Here is a 12,416-nt window from a genome sequence, read left to right on the forward strand (position 1 = left end):
TTTGGAGCGAAAAATCAAGTTCAATTTGGCTGAAATAAGTACTCCGTACGGGACCGCATGGAAATCCACGGCCGTGAGTTGGAACATTTCCGTCCTCAAACAATGGTTGTATTCATTTTTCACGGCGCCGTATACGATCCGGTCGTAAGTTCATACGTAGTGTGCATTGTGGGGCCGTATATCGTATACTTTCAAGCGAACGCATCAACCTCAAAACTACGTGCGTATATTCGCGGTTCAAACTACGGCCGGAATCGTACGTAGTGTGAACATAGCCTAAAAGAGGAAAAAATTTGAGACCTTAGAAAAGCCTTGTCTAAATTCCACATTGAAGCGTGAGGATTTTAGATATGAATTTTAGAATAAGAAGGGAGAAACGCATTTTGAATGAATTTGAAAATTTTACTTTTAAAAAAAAAAAATTTGACACACATTGGTACATAAATAGGTTAATTTCCCTTTCAGATTCTTAAAAAAAAAACTAGGAAAAAGTTCCTGCAGGAGTCATAATGTTGACCATGTTGGCCCTCATCCAACTTTTTTTCAGAAACAGATACAACTTTTTAAAATCTTTTCTTAAAGGCAGAAATGCTTTATATAAATCGTCCTTGGGTTTAATCTATACTAGAAAATTGGTGAAAAAAAGCAATGCAAAGAAATTCTAACGCTTGGAGTTACTTTCAATGACTCTTTGTTGTCTCAATTGCCCTTTTACAGTAGCCCAACCCCAAATGTGAGGGAGCCATCACCCGCAGAACACTGGTCGTGCTGTAAGGGGACAACGGGGTCTTTGACAGTGATGCAAAGAAACATGAAAACCAACTAAGCAGATCTGCTCCGACTGGAGGCCTGGTCGCCATTTTTATTTTTTCTATACACTTTATAAACTTTTCTGTTACCTACTTGTGTCTGACACAACTGGTGGGGGACATTATTGTGCTTTTATAGGGAACATGAAGAAAATGAAAAGAGGCAGGCCGGCAGGGGGATGCGGGAACTTAATAAACAATGTATACTTACCCATCCTTGTGCCTCCATAGCGCCTCTCCCGGATCTTGCCGATGGCTGCCGGCTGTCATTTTGGTCTGGGATCTGGGTACATCACATACCCGGCTCTTCCAGCTGCAACGCCATGGCCCGGCTGATCGATTGTCCACTCAGCTCCAATCACTGATCAGCTGAGCAGGTAATCGATCAGCCAGACATGTGACGTTGCAGCCGGAAGAGCTGCAGCAGGCCAGCGGCTGTCATCTAAATCCAAGAGTGGAACTACAGGGCAAGAGGATAGGTAAGTTTACTCTGTTTATTATGTTCCCACACCCCCTGCCTGTTTTTTTTTTCTTTATTTTTTTTTGCATTGGACTTCTCTTTTAAGAAGAGTTGATTGACAGAGGTTTCGGCCATCCATGGAAACCACTTGTTTGTCAGCCATCTTTTTACAGACCCTGAATGACGTAACTGTGGTAAAGAGAGGATATGCAATAACAATTGTCTGCATTCAAGAAACAGGGGACCGACACTAATCCAACGCACAGGGGTCCTCCCCCAAGGAAATGCTGTGACAGCAGTAATATATAATTCCAAAAAAAGAAGGTAAGGAGGCACTCACCGTTAAAATTCTTCTTTATTAGTAAATCTTCTTAAAAAATCATTCAGAGTGTGTAGCAGTCGCAGAGGACGCCGTGCAGTAGCTGACAGTGTAACAGCCGTTTCTTGCAGGATGTGCGCTTCCTCAGACACCTCAGGTGTCTGAGGAAGCACGCATGCGTGCGGGAAAACGGCTTACCAACCCTATTACACGACTCGATGATCATTTAGCAAGGGTTGCCCTTGCCCTTAAACTGTATATATTACCTCTCCATGCTCCCCAGTGTTCTTCTTTCCTCCACTTGCTTCCCGGAGCCGCCGCTGTAACTTCAGAGCAGGTCTCTGAACTGACTCCATGGCCAGTGATTGGCTGAGCAGCCTGTTAGTTCAAAAACCTGCTCTGAAGCTACAGCGGCAGCTCTGGGAAGCGAGCAGAGGAAAGAAGAACACCGTGGAGCATGGAGAGGTAAAGCATACAATTTATTTTTTAATTTTTCAACACAATCGTCAGGTGTCGGCAGCAGATGATTTTGGATGAGGACAAAAAGACATCGTGGTCATCGGCTAATCATTGTCTGTATTACACGGAACGGTAATAAGCCGATTCAGTTAATTGTCACTTCGTGTAATAGGACCCTAAGACCTGAAAGACGTAAAGAGACAAACCCTGGTTGTCAGCCAGCTTTCCACAGACCCTGAACGACATACCTCAGCAGTGTTACTCTCTCTACAAAGATGTCTGTGGAAAGCTGGATGACAGCCGTAACAGTTGTCATCATCCATGGCCGGAGAATCGCATCGAAATCCGCCACAGCTGACTATTCTCAGGACCATTATTAACGCATTCCAGTGAAATTTAGAAGGAACCAAACAATCACAAAAAAACTGAAGGTTCCCACAATGGGGGAAGGAGGGGGAAGAAAATGTCCAGCCCACCCGTGAGTCAGATGGAAGGATTGTGGTGGAGCTAGGTCAGATTTTCCCGTGGAAGGAATGAATGTAGGATGCGGAGACTCTGAACGCTTCATGCAGATTTCATTAGGGACACTAAATGCTAAAAAGTGTTCCATTACCAGCCATTTCAAGTTCTTCAAAGTTGTTTAGCCATATGTCTCCATCCGCTTGTCAATGCATGTCCTTCAGGAGCTTGGAAAAGCTGGATGACGGCTGGAATTGCTGTAGATTCTTAGCCACGGGGTTAGAACGTGACCCTGACTGACCAGATGTGATAAGACAAGTACAGGCCAAACGAAATAAATACTCGCCAAGGCTGTAAAGACCCAGAGGGCAAGTGAAGCCCCCGTAGACACACACTGCGGAAATGTCTCCGCTCCAGGATAAGCCGAGGTTCCCGGCAGTCTTCAGCTGGAAAGTCACTTGAGGTAAAAGAGGGGGGAGAGGAATGTGCCGAAGCGTCCCACAGCATCCTACCATATAGAGAGCATCCCAGGCCTGGAGAAGAAGACTAACAAAGCAGCCAATCAGATCGCTCCTCTCATCTAACCAGCGCTGGAAAGCTATGAGCTGAAATCTGGATGGTTGCTATGGGCAACAGCTCAACTCCATCCTGGACTGGCACTTATATACTAGGCCTCTAATGTTACAATGATAGTCACAGGTACTAGGGGGTCAATGGTCTGGGACTTTTTCCATGTGACCTGTTCAAAGGGTCTGGACAGGGATCTGCCTTCATTTAGGGGGGCCTGAGATCTGCATTCACTTATGGCGATCTGAGATCTGTATTCCATTAGGGGTCCTGAGATCTGCATTTACAGCGGGGATGTTTAGGGGGGGGGGGTTGGTCTGGAATCTATTAGTTTAGGAGTACTATTGAGCGACATAAAAGTGTCCGGGTTGGGCAACTTCTCCGAATCTGAAAACACTGTATTTCACCCCCCACGTCTGGACAAGAAGCCGGAGGACTGCCTGGAAGAGAGGGACACGGCCTATGGCTATATCCAGGTTTTCCAGGACTACCTAAGGCAGCATCCAACTTCTCCAGACGCGGGGAGAGAAATGCTGAACGTTCTGGTTCGGAGAACTTTCATGAAGTTCTTTCAACACTATTTAGGAGGTCTGGTCTAGTGTCAGTAATGGTTTCGGAGGTTGACTCCACATTAGTTTAGCGAGTCTGATCTGCTGTCTACATTAGTTCAGGGAGTCTGAATGGCAGCCATACCATACTGGTTTCCACCAAGCTTTCCTCGAATCCTTTAAACAAGTGGTAACAACCTTTGGCCCTCCAGTTGTTGCAAAACTAAAACTCCCATCATGCCTGTAGAGCCTTTGGCCGCAGGTTGGGCACCACCGCTTAAAACCACATAGTAGAACAGTTTAACATTCAGTTTCATCATCTGATTATAACAATACATCTAGAAGAGCAGACGCCGGGTGTGAAGGCCCCTTTGTCCGCTACTCGCCCCCTCCCCCCCACACACTGATTCTATGCTGAGATATATATTTAGCTATGTTATTATAAGGCTCTTGTTCCGCCTGGCACCAGCTCTGCAGACACCACTAGAACTACACTGGTCTTTGTGGTGAAAGTAACCAGCAATTAAATGGTCATTATTCTTGTAGAGAATTTTTTTTTTTTAAAGGGACACTTCTTTCTGTCCCCTGATCCCCCAGGGTTTTGCACTTGAAGGCGGCCATTTTCCAAGAGAACTAAATTGAGTACAGTCTCTATATGTAGTGACAGGCGATAGATGTCTGTGCTGTCAGCCGCATCTGGTCTAGTGATACTCAGAGATCTACGGGCGGAAGCCGCTCCAGATCGGATTTCAAAGGGTCGGCAACACACAAGAGGCCCACCGGCCCATCCAGCCCTGTCCCCAGATGTAACGCTCTGTGATCACTGAGAAGTGGTTATGGCTACCAGTCAACCGCGGGCCGAGGACTGTGGAGCGCTTATTCTAAGAAGCAAAACCCATGATTATATATATTACCAGAGGCAGCCATACCGTTAGGTAAACCGCTGCATTCTGGCCCGGGTCTCACCACATTTGTCCAAGATAAGTGGCGCCAGAGGTGCAGGCGACCACGGATGGTGCTGGACCAGCAGCAGCGCTGACTCCTAATCCGGAGGCTAGAAAATCTGTGGTAACAACCACACGTGGCGGAAATATGCACAACCTCTATTGGATTGGCGTGATGCTTGTGCGCATTTCGATTATGCGCGCTTCGTAATCAAGGATACCCGAACTTCTGGATTAGGAGTCGACAATACTGCTGGTCCGGCAGTGTCTGTGCTGACAGGTATTGTAGTATTCTGAGCGTGAAACTACAAATCACAGGACAAGGCATGCTGGGAGATGTAGTTTTGCCTACTTGAGATATGCATTCATTTAGAGGGGGGTCTGTGATCTGCGTTCATTTAGAGGGGGGTCTGTGATCTGCGTTCATTTAGAGGGGGGTCTGTGATCTGCGTTCATTTAGAGGGGTCTCAGATCAGCGTTCATTTAGAAGGGTCTCAGATCTGCGTTCATTTAGAGGGGTCTCAGATCTGCGTTCATTTAGAGGGGTCTCAGATCTGCGTTCATTTAGAGGGGTCTCAGATCTGCGTTCATTTAGAGGGGTCTCAGATCAGCATTCATGAGGGGTCTCAGATCTGCGTTCATTTAGAGGGGTCTCAGATCTGCATTCACTTCGAGGGGTCTCAGGTCTGCATTCACTTAGAGGGGGGTCTGTGATCTGCATTCACTTAGAGGGGGTGTGTGATCCGTATTCACTTAGAGGGGGGGTGTGATCTGTAATCACTTAGAGGGGTCTCAGAGCTGTGTTCATTAAGAGGGTACCTGAGATCTGTATTCACTTAGAGGGGTCTCAGAGGTGTGTTCATTAAGAGGGGACCTGAGATCTGTATTTACTTAGAGGGGTCTTACAGCTGCATTCATTTGGAGGGGGTTCTGGGATCTGCATTTATTTAGGGGTGTCTGACTGAGAGCTGCAGTCATTTAGGGGGGGGGGGGGGTATGAGAGCTGCATTCATTTAGGGGGGGGGGTATGAGAGCTGCATTCATTTGAGGGGGGGGGGGTCTAAAAATCTGCAAACCCCCAGATCAGACTAAACTAAAAGTAATATGGTGTTATTCCTCAGGCCGGGGGCTGCGGGTTTAAGACTGATCCTTTCCAGACAGTCTGAATCATGGCCAAGAATTCCGCACCAGTGACTTTAGTCTGTCTACATGTGAGAGGTGGGCATGCAAAGGCCTGCAGGGCGAGACACAGCAAGTACATGGCGCATATACTAACCGTAATAAATCATCTGCCAATCTGGCATCGGGGACTAACAGTTACAGGATTGCAAGCTGTGGGGTTCTGGGTACCAGTCTCAGTGGCGGCCATTACTTAAAGGGGTTCGGAGTAGTTGCTGTTGGAGGTATTAGGAGGGGAGCGTTTAACAAGGGAAACTCCAGCTGCTGTCAGTGAATAGAAACTTTTCAATCTCTGGCTGTAAATCAGAACATTTCCGTTCCCTGACAGCAAGTAAGCAGCCATTATGATAACTGGGGGGTCTCTGGGGGACACTACGTAAAGCGGGTACACATACGTCTGGTTGTCCCGGATAGAAACATCCTACTGGATGTTATGGTGCGTTTACACAGACAGATTTATCTGACAGATTTCTGAAGCCAAAGCCAGAAACAGACTATAAACAAAGAACAGGTAATAAAGGAAAGACTGATTTCTCCTCTTTTTAGATCCATTCCTGGCTTTGGCTTCAAGAATTTGTCAGATAAATCTGTCTGTGTAAACGCACCATTAGCAAGAGATATGAAACTGGGAGCATTACGGGATAAGACTACAAAGGGTTTGTTTGTAGTCTGTTACCATGGAGACACATAGGAACTTCATAATTAAATATAACACAAGTTGGATTAGTACGGTCTGGTTGCCACTCTAAGAGGGGATTTGGCGGGCATGAATAGTCTTCCTCTTACGTCTCCATTCATTATAATAGAGGTGACCACTAGAGGCCACAAGGGAACGGGAATCAATGGCGTTAAAGGTTAAATGAGCAGAAATCATATTTTGAGAACATGTGCCTGATGAGTCATGACAATTTAAAAAAAACCTTTAAGTGTCCTAATGACGGCTGCCTATAGCCCTCATACACTATTTGTGTGTGTTAATGATATAGGGGACGGCGCCATTTGTGTAACGCAAACAAGGGATTTGCTGGAAAGGTCAACATTTCTCCATCCCAGAGAGTCGCATTTACATATGTTAATGATATAGGGGGCGCTGTTTGTGCAAAGCAAACAAAGTGGATGGTTTATCTCGGAGCAGATGAGCTGACCTTTTCAGTAAATCCTGTTTTGCAAACAGTCCTCGGCCCCGATGATTATGCATTTAATGCATATTCAGGTCTCTGGATAGGGCCCCATCCCCCGTCCAGGTCTCACTCAACGACCTGCACCTTTCCAGCCCCGATACAGCAGACACCTTTTTGCCACAGTTGTTGTCATAGACAGCGTCACCACGAACATTGTCTTTTGTTAGAGGGGTCCCATGCAAATTAGCAGATCACATGATGACTTGCTGCTGGGACCCCCAGAAATCAGCTGGAACCTAGTATGAAGTTTTACTCCCCCTACAGCACTCCCGCAGGAGAAGTTAGGTATTACACACTTCCCATTGTAATCAATGGGCTGTATATACAATACAGTATATACTGGTTCCTCCAAGGAGAGAGAGACAGACAGACACTCTCTCACGAGGGTCTTGAAGGGGGGTCCCTTTCTCTTAAAGGTGTATTCCAGCCTCTAAAGGAGAGGGGATGTGTGTGATCACAGAAGGTCTGACCCCCCCCCCCCCCATGATCTCAAAACGAAGAGAGTGCATGTCCATTCAGCGGGGACAGTGTCAAGATCGTAGGGAGTCCCAGAGATCGGACTGGCTCCGATCAGCCACTATTTGCCTATTCTGTTGTTTTTGGTGGCTGGAATATCCCTCTAATTCCGGATCTTCTAAGGTTCACACTTCGGATGCTGCAAATCCATCGTGAATGAGCCCCATTATCATCAATGACTGAAAACTTCCAAACACGAAACGCGTTGGATCGGATCATGGCGCAAATCCGACCTACGTGGGTATATACTGACTATATACTATAAAAGTGTCTATCTACCTCGTATCTATAAAGTGCAAAGAAAAATCTGCTACTTTTCAAGATCTCTGCTGTCAGTCAGTGAATGGGAAGCAGCTCTGTATCCAGTCTAAAGTGCCCTCGATCACTTAGAGGGTCTGAATTCATTTAGAGGGGTCTCAGATCTGTAAAGAGACGGGTGCTGATGACGGATCTCTTGCCCACAGGATCGTATAGAGGCGAAACAAAGTGTCAAAACCCCAGCTGTTCTAAGTGTCAGGTCTCTTCCGGATCTACGGATACGAAAAAAGTTTTAACCCATCACGTGCCATCGGAAAGTCACGACCAGTCACCAACTGCAAGCAGAGATCTTAACAAGCAAAAAATACAAGTTGCAAAAAGTTTCGGAACTTTATCATGAAAAGTCCCTTTAATTACATAGGAACAACCTGGAAACACAATAGAACACAGGAATCAGTGTCAGTCACGGTTGCTAGGTTACGGGCTGTTGTCAAGGTGCGCGACAAATCTACGACCCCCTCATTCCGCATCCATTCCTTTTCTTGAAGCTCAGACTACCGGAGAATTTATTTACTACCCGTGACTTCATTAGGAATTTATGGAGTTCCCCTTTAAATTTGACATCAATTTAAATACCCTCCCATAAATAGCGCAATTTATCACAGGGAGGGCAAAACTGACCATCATTCTGAGGGACGGGGAAGGCAACAACTGAAAAAGTTTTTTTTTAAAATTTGAATATTAAAAAAAAAAAGTTAACGGTTTCACGTGTCACATCCCCCCCCCCTCTCGTGAACACAGCTGTGCGCATATGTTGGCCCCCATCCAGATAACATCTGCACAAAGCGTGCCTGTCCCTTTAAGGATGGGAAAAAAAAAAACCTAAATAAAAAAAATCGAAACGATCTTTAAATATTAGAACTTTAAATAAAAGTTGGCGACTACTTCTCGGGAAAAGATTTGGAATAACTTTATCGACAATTTTGTCATCTTACCGTATTGTAGAGCGAGTCGCTCTCGGCCGCCTCGGACAGCTCGCTCAGTTTACGGTCCCATTGTATGACGGGGTCTCCGCTCTCCAGTATCTCCATGGTCTTGTTTGGGAATCAGCACGAAGGGTTAACTGGGAAAATATTTGGGGTTATTTGGACATGAAATGCTGCAGATCTCTGCAGAGGATCAGCTGTTCAGCGCAATTTAAAGGGACAGGAAGGCGAATAAGTTAGTTTTTAGTCATGGAGGGGTCTCCAGGATGTGAGTGGAGGGTAGTGGCGGTGTTGCTATGGAGACTAAGCTGATGGCAGTGGCTTCTATCCAGTGTGAGGGGCTGTAAGGTCCAGTAGGAGGTCAGGGTAATGGGAGTCAGTGCACAGCTGAGAGATCCTCCCTCCACAAAGTCCAGGCTCAGACTAACAGCCTCACGCGCCTCCACGCCCGCCCTCCCGAACGCCGAGCACGCCCCGTCTCCTTCTCCTCCAATCACTAACCTCCATTCCCTGAGAGACTTTACATTCGGCCAATCAGCGAGCGCTCCATTTCCCGAGGGAAACCACAGCTGTAGATCGCCGGAATGTGGGCGGGGCTCTTTTTGTTTGATAACTCCGCGGGCCAATCCGAAGAAAGAGCGAACTCGCCGGGGAGTTGATGGACGTCTCGCCAGACCTATAGGAGAGAGAACTAAGATGGCGCGTCCAATCAGATAAGGACAAGAATATCTGTGCGGCCAAACACGGAGCGGGCCCCGCCCCCTGGGGCTGCTCCAGCTGATTGTGAGCTTTATTGTAAGGCTGCTGCCTATAATATGTGTATTACAGCGCTGAGCGTTATAAGGAGGGCTCTGATGGGGTATAGGATCAGGGTGGGATGGGGATGGTAATGCACTTTAAGTAATAAGTGATGATGATTACTATAGTAAATATAATCTGTAAGGCTCTGTTCACACCTGACGGTTTTTTTGCAGGTTTTACCAATTGTTTGGTAAAAAAAAATCTACCCACCTCATTTGCATACTATGGGTGCAGCTAGTGCTCCCCCTACAGGCCAGGTGACATGTTGAGGTCCACTTTTCATCAGAATGAAGCGTTGCAGAATGTCTGCACCCCCGCACCTGGTCCTCATTTGGACTTGCCCACCACCTATGTGACCTCCCATCAGGTAGCCCCCATCCTGCCCCCATTGTGGTGCCACCAACCACGTGTAGGGCGCCATATCCCCTCTTTTCCACTCTATGGCTCGCTAGCGCCCCCATCTAACTAGGGTCACATGGTCCAGCTTCATGACCCACCTAGATGAAGGTCATAAAATATCTATAAGTAATATACACAATCTAACCATAGACTTTTTTCTCGACCTGAATTAACATTTCTGGAGTTCCCCTTTAAAGAGGTAGTTCGCCCCCCCAAAAAAATTATTTCAAATCAACTGGTGCCAGAAAGTGCTCAAGATTTGTAATTTACTTCCAGTACTTATCAGCTGCTGTGTGTCCTGCAGGAAGTGGTGTATTCTTTCCAGTCTGACACAGTGCTCTCTGCTGCCACCTCTGTCCATGTCAGGAACTGTCCAGAGCAGGAGATATTTTCTATGGGGATTTGTTGCTTCTCTGGACAGTTCCTGACATGGACAGAGGTGGCAGCAGAGAACACTGTGTCAGACTGGAAAGAATACACCACTTCCTGCAGAACATACAGCAGCTGGTAAGTACTGAAAGACTGGAGATTTTTTTTTGATAGAAGTAATATACAAATCTATATAACTTTCTGGCACCATTTTTGGTGAACAACCCCTTTAATTTTTGGGTCTGAAATAAATCAGAGACCACTTCCCCAAATTACGTCACCGTTTGCTGTAAGGATTCTATGACCAAGTACATGGTATACCACCGTCAGAGGCATCACATGGCGGCCATATTGGTTGTCACCTTGTAGATCTTGTAAGGGGCGGACGAGGCGTTGATGACATTTTACACCTCATTTTCTTAGGTGCGAATTCAGGAATCGGGTCACGGCTAACATAATAAAGAGCCGCCATATCTGACACTCACATAAGTGACCTGCTGAGGATTTTATGGATAGTTGTCAGATGAGCAATTGCCCCTCTAAATCCTTAAAGTGGAGACGTCTATGACACCCACTAAGCCCCTTCTTATATGTGTATCTGTATGTGAGGGTATACGTCTACCCCCAGAACCATTGGTATAGAGGGAGGGGGAGCACAGGAGGGCTATATAACTGGGGGAGCACACAGCAGGGGTGCTATATACTACTGGTGGAGCACAGGGGACTATATACTACTGGGGGAGCGCAAAGAGGACTATATACTACTGGGGAGCACAAAGCGGAGGTCTATATACTACTGGGGGAGCACACAGGGGGGGCTATATACTACTGGGGGAGCGCACAGGGGGGCTATATACTACTAGGGAGCACAAAGCGGGGGACTACATACTACTGGGGGAGCACACAGGGGAGCTATATACTACTGCGGGAGCGCACAGGGGGGCTATATACTACTGGGGGAGTGTACAGGGGGGCTATATACTACTGGGGGAGCGCACAGGTGTCTATATACTACTGGGGGAGCGCACAGGGGTCTATATACTACTAGGGGAGCACACAGGGGTCTATATACTACTGGGGGAGAAACAGGAGGGGCAATATACTACTGGGGGAGCACACAGGGGTCTATATACTACTGGGGGAGCGCAATATGTTTACTAATGATGTTCAGTTCGGACCTTCACCTGACAATAGACCCTCGGTAAGTGGACCTTCACTAAAAGCTGTTGAGTACCCCTGGTACAGAGGATGCAAAGACCCCCCCCCCACCGCAATAGGTATTATGAGTGGCACCTGGTGGCGGCCATCTTGCAGATTTTACATTGGGGATCAGAAGTTGTACATGACATATGGCCGCCATATATATTAGACAAGAAAGGGACATAGATTGAACGGATAAAAGAAAACACATACACGCGCGACACTTCCGAGTGTTCATGTATATTGGAAATAAGAGAATGTGTCAGGATCCATAACCTGTCGCCATGGAGACGCATAGACCTGCATATGAGCTGTAGACACTGTGATAGATTGTAAGGAATAAATAAAAGACTACAGACCCTGTCAGCCATGATAGTGGATGGGCAGGGAGATGAAGGTGTGTTGACTCTCCCCGGGGGAATGCAGCGAGGTGTGGACACAGCCATCACATAAACACACTATGTAAATGTCAGAGAGAGTGTGAGGAGGATAATGGGGATGGAAATGTCTCTGCCTGGTGTGAACTGCGGTGACAGAATCAGATCCTGATCTTCAAAGGGACCGCAGAGGTGTCAGGACACCGAGAACCCGGGTCATAGGAGGAGCCGCTGTCTATTATCGGATACACTGGGATACACTGGGATACACTGGGATACACTATGTGCTGATAGGGAATGTGTCCTGGAATCCACAGAGGAATATTAGATGCAGGGTAGTTTCGGTGACATCACATTTAAAGGGGGTTTCCATAGGGATCAGAGTTTCAGTGTGTCATAATCCTGTACCCCAAGTGTCAGTGTGTCACTATCCTGTACCCCAAGTATCAGTGTGTCACTATCCTGTACCCCAAGTGTCACTATCCTGTACCCCAAGTGTCAGTGTGCCACTATAATGTACCCCGAGTGTCACTATCCTGTACCCCAAGTGTCAGTGTGTCACTATGCTGTACCCCGAGTGTCACT

General features: G+C 46.8%; 1 protein-coding gene across 1 annotated transcript in view; it reads right to left on the bottom strand.

Annotated features, from left to right (window-relative positions):
- CREB3L2 (cAMP responsive element binding protein 3 like 2) overlaps positions 1–9,108 on the bottom strand; it is a 34,156-nt gene extending 25,048 nt beyond the window's left edge. The window contains exon 1 of the mRNA XM_069967228.1: positions 8,695–9,108. Coding sequence (XP_069823329.1) covers positions 8,695–8,790 — 96 coding nt within the window. The 5' untranslated portion in view covers positions 8,791–9,108. The remainder of the gene's footprint in view (positions 1–8,694) is intronic.
- Positions 9,109–12,416: the final 3,308 nt, after the last annotated feature.

The sequence above is a fragment of the Dendropsophus ebraccatus genome, chromosome 1 (genome assembly GCF_027789765.1).
Source record: "Dendropsophus ebraccatus isolate aDenEbr1 chromosome 1, aDenEbr1.pat, whole genome shotgun sequence".
Lineage (NCBI taxonomy): Eukaryota > Metazoa > Chordata > Amphibia > Anura > Hylidae > Dendropsophus > Dendropsophus ebraccatus.